This window comes from Benincasa hispida, chromosome 11, assembly GCF_027475165.1.
Source record: "Benincasa hispida cultivar pf3 chromosome 11, pf3_genome.v1.1, whole genome shotgun sequence".
NCBI lineage: Eukaryota > Viridiplantae > Streptophyta > Magnoliopsida > Cucurbitales > Cucurbitaceae > Benincasa > Benincasa hispida.
Genome location: NC_143488.1, coordinates 70529658 through 70553812, shown reverse-complemented (window position 1 = coordinate 70553812; position 24155 = coordinate 70529658). Strand labels below are relative to the sequence as shown.

The following is a 24155-nucleotide window of genomic DNA, read 5'->3' as shown; positions in this document are numbered from 1 at the left end:
AATTTTACAAAAATTAATTCGATAATCAAATTTTCTAATAAAATTAATAATTAATTAAACAATTTAACTAATTCTATTAATTTAATATCAAATATTAAATTAATTTGTTACCAATTCCATTACCATGAATCCCTATTCATGAAATTAATATTTAAATCATATTTATATATTAACCGATTCTTCAATTACGTTTAATTCTAAAATTAAACGTGTAATTATATCACATATAATAACTAATTTCCTTAATTCAAATTTGAATGTTTCAAATCAACTTACCACTATTCTAAGGCTAATCCGTTTGTGAGCTAGTAGGAGAACCTAATAAACATACAGATCATGGGCTCCAACGATCCGAGATTAATGGGCTAAACTCTTTACACTGAATTAACCCTCATTCGTTAACTATTGAGTCACTCCACTAAAGCCTAGTAGTTGCACTCCCCTCACTGTAGATATATTGTGTCCACTCAATATAACCATGATTAGTAAGTTAATCCTTCACAGGTTGTCTATAATAACGGTTGGGTCAAATGATTGTTTTACCCCTGAGATTACCTCTTGTTTCTTAAGTTCCACTGATACTCTAATAAACAATTTGTTTGTGATCCAATCAACAAATAGAATATCTCTTGGGCCAATAAGAGGGTGGGGCCCTTTGTTCAAAACCCATAATCAGCACTTAAAGGAACAACCTTTCTATTATCCCTGAAAGTGAGTAGGAGTGAATTTCATCTTGCATCCTATGTCCCCAACTATCTACCCGGTTTTACTCCTAAAATGGAAGGCTTATTGAACCGGCGCTGTTGAGTCAACCTTCACCCATGAAAATCTAAGGATAATCCCGAATAAACAAGAGTTCATAATTAGCTCAAGATTAAGGTCAAGTTACCTAGATCAAAGATTAAAATAGTCAGTCTTAAATAGTAAACAACGTTATAAAGTAAGAGTGACTTATTTCTTGGTTCGATCTTATGCAAACTCATTGCACAGGACGCCCTTCACTTTTCATATCATCACATGAACGAATCAGGATCATTTCGTTTGTAGTACCTTACAACATATTGTAACAACTACAGAGTGGGTCACATCTGATAGTGTTACCAAAATAAAGCACGCAACCTTATTCATATACTATAGATCATTTTAACTATTTACTCGAACCTGATTCACTCTTATGTCTCCACATAAAGTTCAAGTATTCATGTAATAGTCTTGGATCTTTTAGTTTATTGGATTTATTTCTAAAACGAAATAAGCAATTCATATATTCAATAACAACTTTATCGATTTACATAATGAGTTTATTGTTTACAAACCAAGAGTTTTAGGACATAAAATCCAACAAACTCCCACTTGGACTAAAACTCCAGTGGTAACATACATATGAATACATTGAGTTTTTGAGTTTTGCAGAGAAATATAATAAACTAGGGCATCACATACCCATGATTTGACTTTAGGTATCACATACCCATCCTTAGGTATCACATACCCATGGGTTTTTCTCCCACGTGCCCTAGGTTATACAACCCGTAGTCCTAGTCTCATTAGGTGATCCTCAAACACTTTAGTCGAGAGGATCACTGTAAACATATTAGTATACAGCGGACTTCGATTCAAAACAATATAGGGAATGGATCTTATTTCCACAACTTCTTGTTTCTCGATACTGTCACCAAGACCTGATGACTTAAGTCTCCACTAAACCTAAATAATGGCTAGGCTGTCATACGTTCCTCCCACTACATCGAGGTACCCTCAACTCTTTGAGTAAGATGCATCTGACATGTTCAAACAACTTTTGTTACAGTGTCAGCTTTAATTAATAACTTTTATTGATATACAATTTTCTTTTTATGGAAACTAAATAATATATGGTGATCTCGTATACTTTTCTAAAAAAAATTAGCATTTTTCAACAAAAACACTTGATTTTCTCTTAATTGAAAAACATACTACTTTTGAATTGCCTACAGACAGGCATGTCATCTGAACGATATTCTAATATTTTAGGATTCGACACTAACATATGTGTTGATCTATTTCAGATTTCTGAACTATATAAACATCTTTTACATATTATAAACAACTTTTATGAGTTCTCTATATCTCATATGGAATTTCAAAAGCACGTTAAAATTGGAATGTTGTTCAAAATAATTAAGACAACTAGGTGTAGAGAGTTTTTGGATCTTACATTCCAGAATTATTTGATAAAGCATGGAATAGTATCCTAACTCTCAGCACCTGGTATACCTCAACAGAATGGTATATCAAAAAGGAGAAATCGAACTCTGTTAGACATAGTTCAAGTTATGATGAGTTATACTTCCTTACCTGACTTGTTTTGGATTTATGCAGTATAGACTGCAATTTATATTTTGAACTGTGTTCCATCCAAGAATGTTGCTAGAACACCTTTGGAATTATGGAATGGTCGTAAAGCTAATTTATGCCATTTCAGGATCTGGGGTTGCTTAGCACATGTGCTTGAGGTAAGTCTTAAGAAACTAGAACCTCATTCAAAATTGTGGCTATTTGTAGGCTACCCCAAAAGAACAAGAGGTGATTATTTCTACAACCCTAAAGAAAATAAAGTGTTCTTGTCGACAAATGCTACATTTTTAGAAGAAGACCACATAAGGGAGCATTCGCCACGTAGTAAGATTATATTGAATGAACTTTCCAAAGAAACTACTGAACCTTTAACAAGAGTTGTTGAAGTTGGGTCATCTAGTAGGTCAAATTCACCTCAAGTGTTGAAAAAGGCTCGTCGGAGTGGGAGGGTTGCGAACCCTCCTATCCATTATATGGGTTTAATAGAAATCCTAGCTATGGTAGCTAACGAAAATGTTGAGGATCCATTGTCTTACAAAAAGAAAATGGAGGATGTTGACAAAGATGAATAGATCAAAGCTATGGATCTCGAAAGGGAGACTATGTACTTCAATTTTGTTTGGGATCTTGTAGATCAACCTGATGAGGTAAAACCTATAGGTTGCAAATGGATCTACAAGAGAAAACGGAGTACTGATGGGAATGGCTACCTTTAAGGCTAGACTTGTGGCAAAGGGTTATACCCAAGTTGAGAGTGTCAACTATGAGGAGACTTTCTCACCTCTTGCCATGTTAAAGTCTATACGGATCCTCCTGTCCATTGCCTCATATTATGACTATGAGATTTGGCAAATGGACGTCAAGACTACTTTTTTGAATGGCAATCTTGATGAGTTTTTATAGAGCAGTCTGAGGGATTCATAACTCAAGGTCAAGAGCAAAAGGTTTGCAAGCTTAATCGGTCCATTTATGGACTAAAGCAAGCTTCTCGATCTTGGAACATAAGATTTGATATTACGATCAAATATTATGGCTTTGATCAGAATGTTGATGAGCCTTATGTATACAAAAGGATCATTGGAAATTCAGTAGCTTTTCTAGAGTTGTATGTAGACGATATCCTACTCATTGGGAATGATATAGGACTCCTGACTAAAATTAAGAAACGGCTGGCGATCCAATTCCAAATCAAAGATTTGGGAGAGACATAGTTTGTTTTGGGCATTCAGATCTATAGAGATCGAAAGAACAAAACTCTAGCTCTATTTCAGGCATCGTACATTGACAAAATACTTGTCAAGTTTTTTATGCAGAACTCCAAAAGGGGCTTACTCCCTTTCAGGCATGGAGTTATATTGTCTAAGGAACAGTGTCCTAAGACACCTTAAGAAGTTGAGGAAATGAGATAGATCCTTTATGCATCGGTTGTTGGCAGTCTGATGTATGCGATGTTATGTACTAGACCTGATATCTGCTATGTGGTGGAGATAGTCAGTAGATATCAATTTAATCTAGGATATGATCATTGGACCTCCATTAAGAACATCCTCAAGTATTTACAAAGAACGAGAAACTACATACTCGTGTATGGTTCTAAGGATTTGATCCTTACAGGATACATGAACTCTGATTTCCATACTGATAAGGATTCTACGAAATCCACATCAAGATTAGTGTTCACTCTTAACAGAGGGGCAGTAGTCTGGAGGAGCACCAAGCAGGGGTGCATTGTTAACTCCACCATGGAGGCTGAGTACGTAGCAGCTTGTGAAGCTACTAAGGAAGTTGTGTGGCTCAGAAAATTTATGACTGATCTAGAAGTCGTTCTAGACATATCAAAGACCATCATTCTTTATTGTGATAATAGTGGAGCTGTGGCTAATTCTCGAAAGCCTCAAAGTCACAAGCGCGGGAAATACATAGAGTGGAAGTATCATCTCATCCGAGAGATTGTGCATAAAGGGGACGTGATTGTCATGCAAATAGCTTAGGAGCACAATGTTGTTGATCCATTTACAAAGGCCCTCACGGCTAAGATGTTTGAAGATTACCTTCAAAGTATGGGTCTATGGGACAGACCACGTTTAAACTAGGACAAGCGGGAGATTTGTACTGGGCGCATGTTATACCCTAATTTATTGCTTTGTGTACTTGTATATGAGTATGACTTTTATATTGTACACCCCACTAACTTTAGGTCAAGTGGGAGATTGTTGGGATTTTTGCCCTAAATCTCATAGGGTCCTGTAGTTTGTAATTGAATTTTACAAACATTTGATTTATTTAACAAAATATGAGACATTTTATTTGACATTTAGTAGCATTAAACCCACAAACCAATAAACTAACATCCAAGGTTATCATCTGTAGCTTAAACATGGATATAGAGACATACAGGTGGATCATGTTTAAGTGATAACCTAAATGGTCTGTAATAGATGGATAAGGTTGGATAACTTATCCTTGTGACACTACGAATATGGTATGCTTTGTAGATGTTACAGTTGTTGTAAAGTGCTATAAATGATCTGATCCTGATAATTCATGTGGAGATATGCGAGGGTATTCTATACAAAGGAGTTTCTATAAGACCGGACCACAAAATGACTAGTCATATTATATAAGACCGTTCATAATAGAGACTTACATTTCACTAGGATGACCATAGGTGACATGACTTGAATCTTGAGTGAATTGTGAATTCCTACTTATGAAGGCTGTTCTTTGATTTGTATGGGTGTGAGTGACTAGATCACCGACTTAATAGGCCTACCATTTTGGAGATTCGTCTAATTGGGGAGTTGGGAACACAGCTACACAAGACAGAATTTACTCCTTCCCCGAGGTCGGGATAAGTAAATAAATTGCTCTCTTATGGGCTGATTCGGGGGTTCAAACAATGTGACACCACACCCTCTCCTAACCCGATAGGGGTTTCCTCTACTGGCCCGAGAGGGGTTTAGTCATAATTGGACTATGATTTCTTGTTCATTAGAGGGATTAGTGGTACTTAAGAAGTTAGATGTAACTATAGGGGCAAAATGGTAATTTTGGTCTAGCTGTACTTACGAGCAATTTGTGAAGGGTCATCGCGTTGTTGACTGGTTATATCTAATGGACACATAAATATATCTATAGTGTGAAGAATGCAGCTGTCGGTCTTTAGGGCGTGCCCGACAGTTAATGAATGTTGAATTAATTAATTAAAGAAGTTGAATAAATTAATTAAAGAAGTTTAATTAATTATTCAAGTAGCATTGGATCTTCAATCTACAGGTCTATGAGGTCCCCTCTGTAGCTCAACAGGGTTTAAATGAGAATCAATTTTGGTTTAATTTGAATTGTTCAAATTAAATGGGGGAATCAATTATATGTGATATAATTAATTTTATTTAATTATATATGATATAATGTATATAACATATTATAATATAAAGTTTATTTGAGAGGAAATAGATTTGAATATGATTCAAATATTAATTATGTGAATTGGATCCATATAATTAAATTAATATAAATGGGATTTATATTAAATATTGTTGTTGAGAGAATTAGCACTATAGGTTATATTATATGTGATACAATACTAAACTATAGGTTATATATATATATATGATATAACATATATATATATATATATATATATATATTAAAATTAAAATTATTTCATTTTAATTTTGAATTTTGTTTAGGGATGGAAATAACTTCCCTCCCTTAATCTCTCTCAACTCACAACGTGTGAGTGAGGGTGATTATGAATTTAGATTTTTCTTTTTTCTTCTTCTTCATTTGACAGAGAAGACAATGAAGAAAAGTTTTGAGAAAAATTCTCAATCTCTCTTCTCCTCTCTCAATTCTCTAAAATGTTTCCCTCACCAAAATTCCAAAAGGCGACAACTTCTTGGATTCTCATCCTAGAGAATACAGAGGACTCCAACTCCACTTGGTGGTTCCTTATTGGTTTGATTTTGTTCGTGATTTCAGTTCAAGGGATTTTGAAGAATAATTCTTCAAAGGTAAGGGTTTTTCAATCCTTTTTTCTCTGTTTTTATTTTAAAAGGCATGCTGTAATTTTTGTATTGCATGATCTAGTTTATGTAAAAATTGATTTCTGTAAAAACTGAAAATTGGGACGATCCCCTTTCGCTACAAACTTTCGCTGATTCCTTCCCATACTAAAAAAATCTCAAAATAGTAGGCTTATTGAGTCGATGAGTCAGGCCACTCTCACCCATACAAATAAAAGAACTACTCTCATAAACAAGAGTTCAAAACTCATTCAGGATTAAGGTCAAGTTACCTGTGGTCATCCTATGAAATATTAATCTCTTCAGTCAACGGTGTTATAAAGAGAGATTAATCATTTCGCAGTTTGGTCTTATACAAACTCTTTGTATAGGATACCCCACTCGCATGTCTCCGTATGAATGATATGGATCAAATCGTTTGTAACGCTTACAAATCTTGTAACATTTACAAAGTAGGTTGTGTTCATAGTGTCACCAAGATAAGACATCAAATCGTATCCATATACTACAGATCATTTAGGTTATTACTTGAACAAGATCCACATGTATGTCCACCACATACTATTCGAGTTACATAAAATAACCTTGAATCTTTTCTTTATGGATAGTTGTATATATAAAATAAAATCTACCATTATTTCAAATTTAAATTCGAGACGTTAAGACTTACATCCCAACATTTCTAGGCTCACAAATTTTTCTTTAAATAAAGAGTGGAAAACTTTTATTTATTCACACCCATTATTTTTGTTTATCAAATGACCCATTCTAATTTTTTTTTTTCTCACACCTCATTATCAATACCATACATAAAACAAAATCCGCCAATTTAGGCATCCTTTCCTTTCCATTTTATTTTCCACAGCAATTTAAGCATCCTTTCACAACCATTTACTTTTACATTTTTTTAAAAAATAATCATAAAATATTTCATGTTATTTAAAAAATATATACTTTGTATATATGTATAAAGATTTTTCTTTTTTAGTTGAACAGTGAAAATTAAGATATATGAAAGATAATTGGGGCATGTTTGGTAACCATTTGATTTTTTATTTTTTATTTTTGAAAATTAAGCATACTCCATCCACATTTCTTATAACGATTTGCATCTTTTTTAAGTGTAATGGTTGAATTCTTAGTCAAATTTTAAAAACAAAAACAACTTTTTGAAAGTTAGTTTTTTTAGTTCTCAAAATTTGGCTTAGTTTTCTAAATTATTGGTGAAAAGTAGATAACAAAGAAAGAATTTTGAGATAGAAGTAATGTTCATAGGCTTAATTTTTAAAAACAAAAACAAAAGATAAAATGGTTCAAAAACGGCCTGATTAATTTAGAAAAATGTTTTCCAAAATAGGGTGTTAATCATTATAGCCTTAAAACCTTTTCATTTTTCTTTATTATATGTTTAGACATGTTATAATAGCTTTAAAACTTTTTTTTTTTTTTTAAAAAAAAGTAGTCTATAAAAGAAATATAGAAACGAAAACGTGGAGCCAACATAATGGAATATAAAATGTTTCGAATTAACATTAAAAAATATTTAATAATTACTCACATAAGCACAAAAAAAAAATAATAAGCAATAACCCAAGATTTTTTAAATCGAAAAACTTAGAATCTCGTTTGGCTATTATTTCATTTTTTATTTTTAATTTTTCAAAATTAAATTTATTTCCTCCTTCATTTGTTATAATGATTTGCATCATTATCAAGTATAATGATTGAGATTTTTTTTGTTAAATCCAAAAAAAAAAGTTTCTAAAAGCTATTTTTTTAGTTTTATATTTTTGGCTTAAATTTTTGAATCATTGATAAAAAGTAGATAACTAAAGAAATAGGTTTAGTTTTCAAAAACAAAATCCAAAATCTAAATGGTTACCAAATCGGACCAACTTGACGAGATTTCATATATATTTATACATTTAATATATATATAATATTCCATTATTCTTCGTTCAAAAATTATTTTAAGAATAAAATGGAAGCCATTAATTTTTGTTGTCAGGATTAATTATTGAAATCTTTTAATAAAATCAATTCTGGGTTGACGGCCAAGTCAGAGGTCACATTCCTTGAAATCGAAGAAATTTCAATGCAAAAAAGTCGACTAGCAAAAAGTTCAAATTCAGCTTCAAAAAGTATCCTCCATTATTAATGACAGCCAAAGAAGATCAAACTTCAACACCTACCTAACTTTCTTTTAACACCAATTCATATTTCACATATAAATTTAGACTCTCATTTCTGAATCTCTAAACATTAACGGTCCTTTTGGTGTTCAAATTTGGAATCAGATCACCAATGAATTATTGTATTTGTTTCGGAGCCCAACTGAAGAAGAAGAAGAGCAATAAAATGGGTGGGCACAAAGGTCGCCAGAAATTCAGACCGCCACAAGGATACGGTGGTAGAATGGCAGGTGGTGATTTTGGTGCTGGAAATGGTAACTTGACTGTTCTGACTTATCATGATGGTGGTGTTGCTTTGGCCGCGACGTTTGGTTTTGCAGATGCTGCAGCTGCGGTGGTCGATGGTGGGGAGCACGGTGGAAGCTGTGGTGGTGGAGAGTGCGGCGGTGGTTGAGATTGTGCCGGGCGGTCGTTCATTGAAATCCTCATAGGCTTCTTTTTATTGACATATCATCTGTTGAGTATTGTATAACAAGAACAACTGTAATTATGATTACCATTAAAATATCTTTGATCGCTTGAATTATATCTATTTTTGTGTAGTTACCTAAAAAAAACTGTCTGGTGTCAATTTTTCAAAAAAAAATATTGAGTTATTAATATTTTTAACCATCTTAAAAAAAAAAATGCATGACATAGATGTAGCCTTGATTGCACCAAATTAATACATTCTCTTGATATTTAATACAAATTAAAAGCCATCATAAGTATCTTTTGGAAAAAAACAAAAAGTTAACAAGATAAATGTCGATGGATAATGAATTTATTATAGAAATATAAACTAGTGAAAGTGAGCTTAATTCAACGATACTTGACATAGTTTTTCTCTTTAAAAATCAAAGATTCGACCACCATCTCCATAGTTGTTTTATAAAAAAAAAATAGATAAAAAAAATTAGAATTTGTGAGTAAAATAATAATAAATAAAATAAAATTGACCATATAAAACTTAAACATAACGGTCTTTCAAAAAAACAAAAAAACTTAAACATAATGGAGTAGATAAAATATCCATTATTGTTCTAAAAATTAATAGTTGGATTCTCATTTCTATGTTATTGTTGAACTAAAAAAAGAAGAGGAAAAAAAAAACTTTTATGTCAAAACAAAGTACCGTTGAAACGCTGGGATAGATCATAAATTAGTCTTTGATCATATTCTCCAAGGATTTGATTTAAGATTTCATTTTAGGGGTAGTTTTTAATTAACGGTCCTTTTGAATAATTCGGGTGAATTATTTAAGATAAAAACATCTTATATTTTTTCAAGAGTGCTTTATATATAAGTTTGTTTTGTTTGCTATATATTTAAATTATTTTTTATATCAATGTTAAATTACTACAAAAGATAACTATTAAACATTATGAACTAATAATTTCAAGTGTGCATAAAAACTCTCACCTATTGAATTTTATTTTCTTAGCATATGATCAATCTAATTGGTCACTAGAGTTAGTCGTTGGAGATGATCAACGTAGTTGGTTGTCAGAGATGGTGATGTAGTAGGATTAGGATTAGGATAAGTTAGGATATTATGGTCAAATCCTTGATTGATTAAGATTAGGATTAGTTTATATGATTGATTAGAATTAGGATTAGTTTCCTTGGTTTATTAGGATTAGGATTAGTTTCTTTAATTATTTAGAATTAGGATTAGTTTGCTTTCCAATTCTCTATAAATAGAGAGATTGTCTTCTTGTATTGGCAACTTTTGATTTATAATAAATGTTTTGATTTTATTATTGGAGATTTCTCTCCTTTATCTCCTAGGCTACATCAATTTGGTATTAGAGCAACTGTCTGGATCAATGCTGACTGCCATCGGTGGAAGATCGAAAAACTCTTGGTGACCGCGATCGTAAGAGGGAGCTTCACGAGTTGTGATCATTGTTGAACAATCCACATCTATATAGGGGAAACCCTTTAAATTTTAGAAAAGAAAGAAGATATTGAGATTTTTTTTTCAAGATTTTGCTAGAATGAACTATTACCAATCAAGGAAAACGGCGAAGAAAAAATATTGCAGTTGGTATAGGCAAGAAAGTCAAATTTCCTCCCAAAAGTAGTATTGGAATTTTGATTCAAGTGATTTAGAAGAAGAATTCCAACATAATAATTTTGCTCGTGCTCGATTTTCTCAAAAAACCTATCATTAACCACATTTAAAATTTGATTATAGTGATTCTAGCGATTCCGATGAAGCTTCTAATGTAGTTTGGAACAAGATAACAAGGAGATATTATTAACAATGAGCTTGATGATCCAATCAAACTGGTTTTTCAAGAAATCGACGTTAGAATTGGGAGCTAGATGATTTAGAAAATGATTAGAGTGTGAAAGAAATTATTATCACCAACATCAAAGAACACCCATGAATCATTCCAACACAAATTTGGAGGTTGAAACATTTTCAAGAAAACAGAAATATTCAAATAAAAACATCTATCAAGAGGGCTTTCAAAAGAGAATGAATGAAATTCAAGTTCTTTTGGAAAAAAATTCAAGAAAGGCATAATTATAATCTTCAAGATTTTTCAAGAAATCATCAAGAATCACATTTAATCACTCAAGAAGATCAAGAACTCATCCAAATGAGTTGTGAAATTGCGCAAAAATGATCGAAGTAGAAGAAAAGAAAAAACAATTGAAGATGAGTTGAAAAAGAAAGATAGAAATATCGAAGAGGAGCTTGCATTTAGAAGGAAAAAAAAAACGATGGGACTAACACGAAGGTTGTTTAATTCGAACCAGATGATGAGGAACTATTAATCGATGAAATCAACGAAGAAGGTGTTGAAGAGATGAAGTCACTGCAAAGAATGTGTTTATTTGGTCAGATCAATTAATTGAGCCACATAATCAACCAAAATTACCTCCACCACAAGAGAATAGAGTAGAAATTAGCCTTGACTACAAAAAAAAGACAATAAGAGAATCAACAACATATATGGTATGCAAAAAAATGTCCAAAATTTATCATGAATCGTTCAAGAACAATCAGGATTATAGAAAATAGGTTTGAACTTTTGTGGCATATTTAAATATGGCTATTTATCTAATTTCTCCTAGACATTGATATTTCCAATGGGCTGAGGGCCATAATCGGGTTCCATGCCAATAAGCTGGGTCATAATTGGGCTATAATTTTAAAGAACTGGGAAGCAATTGGGCTTTAATGATATTTCCCAATTTCAATGGACTAGACTGATAATAAAATTATTCTTTGAAGGCCGACGTCAATTTCTCAGCATATGGTGTATAGTGAAGAAAAAAAAGTTGGGAATTACCAAGAGAGAGGTAAAATAACGAAAAAGTTTTTCTTTTATAACTCCATAATTTTATATGAATAATATAGATCACAAATATAAATTATATAAATTATCCATATAAATAGATATGGGAATATATCTAATTTTCTTATATCGATTAATTTCTCAAAATAGAAAAAATCTTATATCCATTTTTTTGCTGATTTAAAGATAATCTTACTACCCAAATTTTAATTAAATAACATCTAAAATAATAATAATAATCATTAAAGATAATAGTATGATATTATTCACTTTGGAGGTATCTTACCTTATTTATAATAATGAAGATATTGTCTACTAATTTTAGCGACAAGATTTTTAAAGGGACAATGATTAAGTCTCTTTTCTTTTCACATTAAAAATAAAATAAAATATTTTTTAAAAAAAATTTAGTCACATGACACCTTACTATTAATTGTTGTCTAGATTGTATAAAAGATGAGCTGCATATAAGTTTTTTTTTTTTTTCATTTTAAAATGAGAAGAGGTGTAACGAATACCAAATTTTATCAATTGGAAGTAGGAAATATTATAAGCTTATATAGAAAAATGATATAAGAGTAATGAAAACCTTCCCAAAAAGCCTAGTACTAAAGTACATGCTAACGAATTGGCACTCCATATTTAGATTGAAATGTTGTATTTAATTATGCATGAGCAATATGAATTGAAGATCACCATATATACAAACGTTCTTCAATTTTTATTTTAGTGGTATATATGGGCAAATATGTTTCGTATCAAAATCGAATTGGTTATTTGAATTATAAAGTAGTATAGTTTTTATGTAAAAATAGAAATTGTAGCTTTAAATTTGATGAGACACGTGGAAAAAGATCCATAATTTAACATGAACATGCAAAGATATACAAATAATTCTCTCTCAAAATAATGGCCACAAATTTGGTCTATCCATAGTACACACCACAAATAATCTCCTGCTCTCAAATCTAAAGCACATGCTATTTTTAAAGCTAAATTGTCCTTAAGGTCAAAACTAATGGAAAATGACTTCCAACTTTAAATTTCATTTTCAATGGACCAAAGCTCTTAGCATGTTAAGGAAGCAAATGAATATCTAAACTCAAAATATAATTCAAATATCCTAACCTCAACGATATCTTGTTCGAAATAATCAAATCTAATGATATGATCTAGTTAAATATAATCTAACACTTATTAAGGGATTTAAAAGATTGTTTATATTTGTTTAATTCAACCCGATATCAAAGTACTAAATTTTTAAATAAATAAAATAGGTGAAAATAACTAGAGCAGAAATTGAAACGTGTGAAATGATTATTAGATATTACATTAAATTTGCCTTCACTATTAGTTTAAAAAGTCAGGGATCCTGCATTGATGTTTTCTCTTCAATTAATATTCATTTCCATATTAGCAAGTAATTTTTTTTTTATAATAATAAATACACACATGAAAAATATTTCAAAATACTTTTGAGAAAACAGTTTAATAATAGGCAAGGCTTTGGAACTAAAAAAAAGAGGCTTTTAATGAGCATAATTGCATAAAACATATGTCAACTACGTTAATATAATACCTATGTGGAAATTTTGATAACATTAAAGGGATTGAGATCTAAATAATTCAATGATGACCCATTTTTGACCTGTTAGACACTACTGATAAAAACAAATTAAGGGTGTGTTTATTTTAACTTTTTGAATGTTTAATTTTGAAAATAAATTATTTTTGTAAAATTAAATTGTTGGGTAATTATTCAAAGTAAATTTTGAAACATATTCTAACTGTTTTTATAATCAATCCAAACAAACCTTAAATTAAAAGTGTTAATGATAATGAGAAAATTGAATCAAGAAAGTTCAAATAATTTTAAAATCCCATGATCTTTAATTACATAAATGATTTAAAATTCTTTATTTTGAAATAAATTTAATCAAAATCATTTCATTAAAGTGACTTAGTGAAATTTTAACTATCCAGGTTGCACAAAAAATATCTTCTCGAGAATATGAGTCGAGATAATAACACATCTCAAGATTAAAATATACATATATATATATATATATATATATATATATATTTGAATTTCTTTATTTCTTTTTCCAAAAGAAATCAAGAGTAAGAAAAGAAAAGAAAAGAAAAAAGATTTGAAATTTTTGTTTTTGTTCTTTTTATTTTGAAGACGAGGAGGCAATGGCGTCAACCGCCTGGCCACCCCACCACTACAAATTGCCCCTCAATATCTTCCCATAATGTTTCATTTTCCTTCTTACTTCTTTGCATCTATTCTCTTGTTTTACACTGCATACAAATATGTGATGTGACTTCCATGTACCTTTTTATCTATGTCCACGTTTATCCATCGACTGTAGTTAAAATTGACGTAATTGTAATGAGATTTTATTGATCGATCCATTGTAATGAATCTCAATCCCAAACGTAATTGAATTAGTCATTTTGCAAACGTAATCTGATTACGATTGAGGTTATTTACTTTTACGGTCACATCTACCAAATCATAATAAGTGTAATCATAATAGAATTCTTATGGTCAATTGTAATCAACTTGAATTACAAATATAATTGGATTGTTTTTTATTACGTTTACTTAAAATAGTTTATTTTGCACGCATTTATTATTACTATTTACTGTTATTATTACCTCTAAGATCAAACAGTAACGATAACGATAATGATAAAATGTCAAAATTCATGATTTTTCTCTAGAACGACATAATTTCTAGACGCAATTGGATTGAGCACACTCTACTCATCAATTAATTTGCATTCTTTTTATTATAAATTTGGAAGTGGACTGCAATTGGATTGAGCATGCTCTACCCATCAATTAATTTGCATTCTTTTATTATAGATTTGGAAGTTGACCTCATGTGTCAATACGAATACATAACATAGGTAAACAACACTAAAGTAATCAAATGTGGCTCACTTCATTGTTCACTTTGGTAAACATGGTCTAAATTGTCTTCTTACCATTACTTTTAGATTATTTTCTCACATGTACCTTTATCTTTACCATTTATGGTCAATCGGAAAACATAAATATAGCAATGATAAATTTCATAATTCACGTATGGTAATATTATCCATAACGGTAAAGATAATGGATCTTATTTGATTTAGGGTCCAACATATCAGGACGAGTTCAGAATATAGATAAAAAACAATTAATCGAATAGGAGGACCACTTTTTGGATTACCGTTTGATTAGGTTTCATGATAAATATGGCCTATGTTCAATGAAGCAAATCACATTTGAGTTTACTTCTACTAATATATCTTATTCTAAATGTAACTAACGTAAATCATATGTTATATAAGGGACAATGTCTCACCAATAGTGCGAGATTTTTGAATGAAAATTAAATGTATTTGACATTTTACAAAACTAATATTAAAATCATACCCGACTTAGGCATATGAATAAAAATATAATTATAAATGAAAAGGGGAAAAAAAGAGAAGAAGGAAGAAAGGAAGGAAGAAGCAACATTTTTTCACGTTGAAACGCAGGAGAAAGATGGTGGAATACTGAGAGCCCTTTGTCGTCTTCTCCAACCTATCCTTTTCTGTTAGGCCTTCCTTTGTTTTTTTTTTTTTAATTTTCCCTCCCTTTCATTAATAAACCTTTAAATACCCTCTCTATCCTCTCCATATTTCTCCTCACAATTCACACTATATTCGACTCACTTCCTCACTCACTGAGTTCCATTAAAATAACAACTCGCTCTCCCCATTCTCTTCTCCAATGGACCCCTCTCGAGTTTTTACCAAGAATGTTAGGCGTCTCGTCGTCAAGGTGAAATTCTATCCTTTTTTTTAATGCTTTTTTATTTTGAAATATTCTATTCTAACCTTTTATTCGAAATTATAAAATTATAATATATTTGTTTTTTTTTTAATTTTACGTATGTATTTATTTACGGACATTAATCGAAACAACACAATCCATTCATATTTTTCAAGTAGTTGCATTTTTTGTGCCTTGAATTTCTCCAGAAACAAGGCTTCAATTCAAGTTTCCATTTTTTTCACATCTTTTCCCCCCACTTTTCTCTCCAGGGTCTTATATATATAATATATAAATAACTTCAAATACTTACTTCTTCATAAAATCATACTTACTTTTGTAGTTTTCGTTTTCTTTCTTTCTCTCTTTTTTGCTTTTTAATTTTAATCCTCTACTGGGTCGCCTCGTATGTCCCGAGTCGACCCGGTATCGACTCGTTCTTTTATTGTTCTTAAATATATATATATCAATGGATTCAATTGATCCTACCAGAATTTTCATTAAAACAGTGAAGCGTCTAGTCGTTAAGGTAAAATTCATATTGTGTATTTCCCATTTTGGGAATTTCTATTTTTGGTTCTCAAATTTTATTAATTTCTAAGCTAATATTTTAGTTTTTATTAAAGGTTGGAACGGCTGTGGTTACTCGTGGAGATGGAAGGCTGGCATTGGGAAGACTTGGAGCTCTGTGTGAGCAGGTGATTCAATTCAACTTTGCTTTAATTGGGAATTTTTTTTTTTTAAGAAAATTTTGATTGCATTTTTAATTTTCTTGGGATTTTTTTTTTCCTAATGAATTGAATGGGGGAACAGCTGAAGGAGTTGAACTCTCGAGGGTATGAAGTTATTTTGGTAACATCAGGTGCTGTGGGCCTTGGTCGTCAAAGGCTCAGATACAGAAAATTGGCCAATAGCAGGTTTTTCTCTATATTCCTCCCTTTTCTATTCCTTTCTTTCTTATCACCATCTTTGCCACCTGGACCAATACTGTCCTCACACCTGTTTCTCTGTTTCATCACTTAATCGGTGAAGGATTTGTCCAATCAAAAATACTTTGGTGTCTCCCGAACAGTATAAATCTTTATGCATCCTATCAAATTATCCAATCATAATTTTTCATGTGATAATAGGATCCCATAAAAATGGGTGCATTGCATTACCGTTGTCCAACTAACTCCATCTTTCTAACTTTTCTTTAAAAAGTTACCAATCATAAATTAAGGAATCTAAACATAACTCATCTAGTTAAGTACATGTTTGGGAGTGGATTTTAAATTTTCAAAATCACTTTTGTGATGTTCAAAATATTTTAATCACTCAAAAGTTATATAATATTTTAATTTTACAGTTTTTAGTATAATTTTCAAATTATCAAAATTGATTTTAAATTATTAAAAATATGTTTCCAAGTGATTTGAAAATGTTAAAAATGATTTTAACCATTTCAGAATCGATGATGATAAGATTGGAATTTACAAGGTGCTTTTGATATATTTTTGCTCCTCCTGAAACTGTATGTTTTTGCTTGTCCAGCTTTGCTGATCTTCAGAATCCACAAGGTGATTTTGATGGAAAGGCATGTGCAGCTGTTGGGCAGAGTAGCCTCATGGCTCTTTATGATACCATGTTTAGCCAGGTATAATACAATTTTTATGATCTAAACCTTTTTATAGTAATACAAAATTCTTTAGAATTTCAACAACTTTTGGCATAAATACTCTATTTGTTACACTGTTGTTGCTAATGTTTTCTATTCAATTTTGCAGCTTGATGTGACCTCTTCCCAACTTCTAGTGACAGATTCAGTTTTTAGTGATACTGGCTTTAGACAACAGCTTTCTGAAACAGTCAACTCATTGTTAGATCTTAGGGTCATTCCCATTTTTAATGAAAATGATGCAGTTAGTACTAGGAAAACTCCATATGAGGTATATGCAACTCCATGTACACCCATCCTTTTTTTTTTCAAATAATGTTTCAGATTCTAAAATCTAAACAAAACCAACCTTTTCTTGTTCAGGATTCTTCTGGTATCTTCTGGGACAATGACAGTTTGGCAGGTCTATTAGCTTTAGAACTCAAAGCTGATCTTCTGGTGTTACTTAGTGATGTTGAAGGCTTGTATAGTGGCCCTCCAAGTGACCCAAATTCAAAGCTAATCCAGACTTTTGTTAAAGAGAAACATTTAGGGAAAATAACATTTGGGGACAAATCAAGAGTTGGAAGAGGTGGTATGACTGCTAAAGTAAATGCTGCTGTTTATGCTTCTTGTGCTGGCATTCCTGTTGTCATTACCAGGTTTTTAATCCAATCCCATCTTCTCAATTCACCATTAATGTCCTCAAGCCTCTCCTTGATTTATCAATCTACGTCTGATCTGAATTCTTGTGCAGTGGTTTTGCCACTGATAACATAATAAAAGTACTCCAAGGTGAGATGAAAGGAACTCTCTTTCACAAAGATGCCCATTTGTGGACTTTAGTTAAAGAGGTTTCTGCAAGAGAGATGGCGGTTTCAGCACGAGAAAGTTCAAGGCAGCTTCAGGTAGTGAAAGGAATAAATTTGTTACATATAGCACTTCTGGTTTCTTATTTTTCTCATATGAGTTTGGACTCATGTTTTGTTATTTCTCTTTAGGCCCTCAAATCTGAAGATAGGAAAAAGATATTGCTGGATGTAGCTGATGCCCTTGAAGATAATGAAAATATGATTATGGCTGAGAATAATGCTGACATTAAAGCTGCAGAGGAGGCTGGATATGAGAAACCTCTGATATCTCGTTTGGCTCTAAAGCCTGGAAAAGTATTGATTGTTCATCCATGGCTTTAATATCTTTGATATCTTTCTCATATGAAAATAATACTTATCAGAATGATTTTTGTTTTACAGATTAAGCTTCTTGCAAACTCTATTCGTAAACTTGCAGACATGGAAGAACCAATTGGTCGCATTTTAAAAAGAAGCGAAGTAGCAACTCTACTTGAAACTTGTTTATTTTTCTCTGTTTACTTCTATATTTGAATTCATGATGCTCCTTCATTATGGTAAATGATATCTCTGCCATTCCATTCAGCTTGCGAGCGATCTTGTTTTAGAAAATGTTTCATGCTCTTTGGGTGTCCTCCTCATTGTTTTCGAGTCTCGGCCCGATGCTCTAGTTCAGGTAATGATGAATATCTAATGCTTTCTCTTTTGTGATTGAAGATCCTTCAGTTCAATCTTTCTTCTTGTTGTTATAAGTACAACAATTGAAGCACATTGTGATTAGTTTTATATTGCTCGACAGATAGCAGCATTGGCAATACGAAGTGGAAATGGTCTACTTCTTAAAGGAGGCAAAGAAGCCAGACGATCAAATGCAGCTCTGCATAAGGTTCATTTTCTCCTGTTCATTAGCTTATTTCAATGTCCCTTCCTGTTGACATCGGTTTCTACTTCCGTTAGGTCATCACTTCTGCCATCCCCGATACCGTTGGCGAAAAACTTATTGGACTTGTAACATCAAGAGAAGAGATTCCTGATCTGCTCAAGGTGAGGAGACGAAAGAAGTTGTTTATACTTAATGTTGCTTGTTAGCACTGAATGAATATTGATGGAATGTTTGTCCTTTCCTATAACAACTTGATGGCACAGCTTGATGATGTGATAGACCTTGTGATTCCAAGAGGAAGTAACAAACTTGTGTCTCAGATTAAAGAATCCACAAAGATTCCTGTTCTTGGCCATTCTGGTGAGACATTAATGGCAGCAACATGCCATATAATCTTCAAACCAGATCTTCCACAGCTGAAGTTTTTCTCTAACTTTTCTCTGCACAGATGGGATCTGTCATGTTTATGTTGACAAATCGGCTGATATGGAGATGGCGAAGCGGATAGTGTCCGATTCGAAAGTAGATTATCCAGCAGCCTGCAATGCAATGGTTTGTTTGTTTCAAAGCGCTATCTATAGTCAGCAAAATGTTTCATCTTCTTGACTATAATTTGCATTCCCTTTATGTTTTTTCAGGAAACACTTTTGGTGCATAAGGATTTGGCAAGTAATGGAGGACTTATTAAACTCGTTACCGAACTGCGGAAGGAAGGTATAGATGAACCATTTCTTCTTTAACATATCTCGTATCAATTGCTCAAAGTCTTGGTAATTAGCTCTTGGCCATGAAACTTTTGTCTCTCAACTCAAATGGTTTCTAATGCAGGTGTGACTCTATATGGAGGAAAACGAGCTAGTGAATTGCTTAAGATCAAAGAGGCAAGTTCATTCCACCATGAGTATAATTCACTGACCTGCACCGTTGAAATTGTGGATGATGTTTTTGCTGCCATTGACCATATACATCAACATGGAAGGTAACAAAACTTTCCACATTTTAGCTTTGTTTCTTTTCGTAAGGAAGTACCGAACTGAACTACACTCTTATCTTGGCAGCTCACATACCGACTGTATCATCACTGAAGATCAGGAAGTTGCAGAAATTTTCTTGAATCAAGTCGACAGGTATGGTTACAGTTGCAACTTGCATCTATCTTTTCTAATACTCTTAACTTGTTCAAGAGGAGGTTAGAGTTTTAAGGATGCCTCATGTTTCCTGTTAAAAACACATGTAATCCTCATCCATAAACTTTTCACACTGTTTCTCAATCTGACTTGTTCTATGCAACAGTGCTGCTGTATTCCACAATGCCAGTACACGATTCTGCGATGGAGCTCGGTTTGGACTTGGTGCAGAGGTAAGCCATTCCCTGGAAAACCAAGATCAAATCTTTATTCCTTTCTGACTTGTGGGTGTAATGGTGGAACAGGTGGGAATAAGTACTAGTAGGATTCATGCTCGAGGCCCAGTAGGAGTTGAAGGACTGTTGACAACAAGATGGTAAAATGACTTCTACATATATTGTTAATAGAAAGATGGTTTTGCTAAGTTTAAAGTTCATTTTGGTGATGATGTTTTGTGCTCTATGAAATGTAGGATTTTAAGGGGAAGTGGGCAAATAGTGAACGGTGATAAAGGAGTGGCCTACATCCACAAGGATCTGACCCTGAAAAATTGATGGAGCCACAATGCTCTTAAAGATTTACTTCTTTTACCAGCCATGTTATCTTATTTTCCAGTAGCTTGCCAACATTTATTTTTGTCAGTCATTTGCTTTTAATAAGTTTTATTCCAATCTAGAGAATTAAGCTAAGATTTCAACATTAGAGAGTCCATGTCACAAGCTCTTTTGCTTTACTAAATGTTTATGTACTAAACATGATCAAATAATAAAAATTTCAGTGTTGGAGGATATATCAAATTGATCATCTCATGGCTCACCTCCATTAATCCCTATCAAGTTTCACTTGTTTCAAGAGCAATCTAACTATTAAAGCATACATAATCGAAGAATTATTAAAACATATAATATCAACCAAAGGTAGAAGATTCGAATCTAAAGCTCACAAAGCCTATAGGATAACTGTTTTAAATAGAAGGAGCTATCCTTTTTAAAGGATTATGTACTTTTTATCTAGTACTCAAAATCGTAGGCAAACCCTCCCTACGTAACATTAAAATATAAACCCTGAATAATGCTGCAATAAAAGTCATAACCCTTGTCTAAAAAATTCAGTGCTGGTTATTTATTCCTCAATAAAATTCTTCAAGTTCTTCAGCCATATCGAGTACTCTCGGCTATCTTTGTTGATCATGTACTGGTGCAAGAAATTTGTTGTGCTGGGTTTAATCCCACGAATCTCAAGATATTTGTGGAAAGCTTTCTGCAAGTTCTCGTCCAAATCTCTGCAAACGATTAAGGAGAAATTTTTAATTCAGTGAACAAATTTTCTCAAGAGATTAAACAAACAAGGATCAAAGACCAGGTAGACTAACTGGAATGCAGGTCCATCATATCCAAGCAGGTCCTCAGAACTATCTGGTTTCCTAATTGACAAATTATCTATAGATATTTCATCAGGGTAGGCGGTAACACCAAATTCAAGACATACTCCGCCATCCTTGGAAATACTCAGGACCAGGGGAAGGCTGGATTCTTGGCGAGTCTGCTCATCATCCTCGCCAGCTTCATCCTCTTCTTCCCCTTCAGCTGTAACATCAGGAATCTCAACTTCAACTTTGATAGTTTCATCCTCGTACTTTCTAGTGAGTGTAATGGTTCTTTCCCCAGGATTGTCTTGGATTTCAAAAGGAAACTCTTCTGGGATTTCATCTACCTGTGCAATACATGAGCACCCATCATTACAAACTAATATTCAAAGAGCACCTATCCTGAAAAATGTTTTAGACATCAGGTATGTACTTCATGGGGTCGTCATAACTCGCAGAGGCCAACTATTCATCAGATCTTAAAACTAACTCATAAAATTACCAATCATAGAGGATAAGGATGGCTTGGAATTTAAAGGGAGTTTGAACTTGGATTTATGGGTGCACAAGCACATTCTTCAGGACCAATTTCGATAAGGAAACTTATAAGCAAATGGCTGTAAAGGGCCGTAAACCAAAGAAAACACAAATTTCAATCAATGCGTCGGAAAGTTCTAAAATCGTTTCATCGAGTAATGTAGAAAAAAATACATAGATATCAATCTCACGCACAAAGGAAAACAACAGAAAGGAAAATTGACATCGGTTCATAAGCAACTGAGAGAGAACTCACGTAGTTCTCAAGATCTTCCTCGGCGCATTTAATCTCAGACTGAAGAACCCGAATAAGACTAACGTCAGCGCTGTCTCTGGCTGGCGCAGCCGAATAAGATCGAAGAAATGAGAGAAAGAAACCCGGGTTAAATTCTTTGCTGAAATTGTGCTTCCCAGTAGTGATAGCCGCAGAAATGGCATGGTGGAAGCTTCTCGGAGCTGCAACAGAGCGGAGGGCGAGGGGCAACACCGACGAGGAAGCCCGGCGGAGAATAGAACTCAAAGCCATTTTTGAATTCCGCTTCGTAAGGGAGACGACTTTTTTTGCAGGGACGGTAGGGTTTTGCGAGATCGAAAGGGTTTTACATTCGTATATAAATATTCTTTTTCCTCTCCAAAAATGCCTTCTTCCTCGTGTTAATGGGCCAATCCAAATAACCAAGTAATGGGCTCTTGGTCCACAATTATCCGGCCCAAAGCTTGTTGCTACAAATTACAATTATACTTTTATTCTTAGCCAAAAGTACCCATTTTTGGCCTTCCTTGGACCTTATTCCTAAGGGGTTTCTAAACAAATAGCCTAAATATTACATCCATTGACCTAATGGATCTTATATTTTCACAAGAGTAGGGGTCTAATTACTACGAACCCCCTATTCTCATTCATTCATAGTACTGATAATCAAATAAAAAATTTAAAAGATATAATCAATGCGTTATTTATTTTTCTTAATGATGTATATTTGAAATTGAACTATGCATGATTTTCCTTCTCTCACCATTAATGACGGTAATCCTACCTTCAATGTCGAGAGAAATCATATATAGCTTCCATTGGCATATATATATATAAGTGTATATAAGATAATATAAAATATATAATAATTAACATTTAGACAATATACGTGATAACATATTCATATACATCCATTAAATAGAAAATAAAATATTGTATATTTGACTAATATTAAAATATGATTAAATCTACAAGATATCGTATATATCCCAGAACCTTAAATATATATAAAAATAAGTTCAATTTCATATTTAAGATCGAGTAAAAAGTGATAAGTTTTCAAAAGATAGTGAGAAGTTTCTTGGATTTATTTCTAATTAAAAAAAATAGAATCTAACTTTAAAAATTAGGTTAAATTACAAATTCAATCTGTAAACTTTGAAGCTTGAATTTAGTCTTTAAACTTTTAGAATTACAAATTTAACCATTGAATTTTCAAATCTTTTAAAATGTACGAATCTACTAAATACACAAAAAAAAATTTGAAGATTCTTATTTCAATAAGACCAAAATTAGTAGGCGTGACAAATTTGAAGGGAAAAAAAAAAGGCAAAATGCAGTTTTGTTTCTTGAAATTTGAGGTTCATATCTATTTGATCCGAAAAGATTTTAATCCTTTACGTTTGTTAAATACTTCTAGATGGTCCTCATTTAACTTTAAATTAACCAATGCTTGTTATACCTTATATACTGACTTGAACATTAATTAATTAATGACAGTTCATTTGTATTAGTTGGAAAGTCAATAAAAAGTTAATTGAAGAAAATTAAGAAAAAAATGTTAGTTCTAAATTATAAAAACTTAAAAAATAAATAAATAAAAAATAAAAAACTCTTTATGTGCCCTAAACATTTCAGAAGACAGCCGTCAACAAGCCGACCGTCTCTGACCATCCAGCTTTTTGTTCACCGTCCGACAGTGAAGTTTACATTGAAAAGTTAGCCTCCAACGGGTGAAGGGAAGTTCAGCCGTTTGAGAGCAACTGGGATTGGGAGAGAATAGTTTCTTACTGTAGTTTGGTTTTAGTTTTTTCATTTAACATTTAGTTTTTTTTTAC

At 32.4% G+C, this 24155-nt stretch overlaps 2 protein-coding genes across 3 annotated transcripts; one reads left to right on the top strand and one right to left on the bottom strand.

Moving 5' to 3' along the window:
- The first annotated feature begins 15516 nt into the window (after positions 1-15516).
- Positions 15517-20965, top strand: LOC120091604 (delta-1-pyrroline-5-carboxylate synthase-like). 2 transcript variants are annotated; one of them, XM_039049707.2, is made up of 20 exons: positions 15517-15673; positions 16291-16362; positions 16478-16581; positions 17198-17300; positions 17431-17592; positions 17685-17962; positions 18058-18208; positions 18302-18466; positions 18554-18631; positions 18738-18827; positions 18951-19037; positions 19109-19195; positions 19298-19394; positions 19483-19586; positions 19673-19748; positions 19863-20013; positions 20093-20161; positions 20328-20394; positions 20467-20537; positions 20634-20965. In XM_039049707.2, the coding sequence occupies exons 1-20, from the start codon at positions 15623-15625 to the stop codon at positions 20713-20715; spliced, it is 2145 nt and encodes a 714-aa protein (XP_038905635.1). In that variant the 5' UTR covers positions 15517-15622; the 3' UTR covers positions 20716-20965. The 2 variants fall into 2 exon arrangements, with proteins under 2 accessions (XP_038905635.1, XP_038905634.1); XM_039049706.2 differs by lacking the exon at positions 15517-15673 and adding an exon at positions 15825-16193.
- Positions 20966-21039: 74 nt separating this feature from the next.
- On the bottom strand, positions 21040-22883 carry LOC120091605 (uncharacterized protein At2g39795, mitochondrial-like). Its single transcript, XM_039049709.2, has 3 exons — positions 22321-22883; positions 21534-21874; positions 21040-21443 (listed from the first exon to the last, which is right to left on the bottom strand). Exons 1-3 carry the CDS (start codon positions 22588-22590, stop codon positions 21284-21286), a joined length of 771 nt encoding a protein of 256 aa, XP_038905637.1. The 5' UTR covers positions 22591-22883; the 3' UTR covers positions 21040-21283.
- Between the last annotated feature and the right edge of the window lie 1272 nt (positions 22884-24155).

What these genes read in the sequence shown, in the direction of transcription:
- LOC120091605 (XM_039049709.2), bottom strand. Translation starts at nt 22,590, where the DNA reads ATGGCTTTGAGTTCTATTCTCCGCCGGGCTTCCTCGTCGGTGTTGCCC. An exon ending in AGGAAGATCTTGAGAACTAC is followed by an intron (nt 21,875 to 22,320) that starts GTGAGTTCTCTC and finishes TGTATTGCACAG; the next exon opens with GTAGATGAAATCCCAGAAGA. An exon ending in TATGATGGACCTGCATTCCA is followed by an intron (nt 21,444 to 21,533) that starts GTTAGTCTACCT and finishes AATCGTTTGCAG; the next exon opens with AGATTTGGACGAGAACTTGC.
- LOC120091604 (XM_039049706.2), top strand. Translation starts at nt 16,134, where the DNA reads ATGGATTCAATTGATCCTACCAGAATTTTCATTAAAACAGTGAAGCGT. An exon ending in AAAGTTCAAGGCAGCTTCAG is followed by an intron (nt 18,209 to 18,301) that starts GTAGTGAAAGGA and finishes ATTTCTCTTTAG; the next exon opens with GCCCTCAAATCTGAAGATAG. An exon ending in GGCCCGATGCTCTAGTTCAG is followed by an intron (nt 18,828 to 18,950) that starts GTAATGATGAAT and finishes ATTGCTCGACAG; the next exon opens with ATAGCAGCATTGGCAATACG.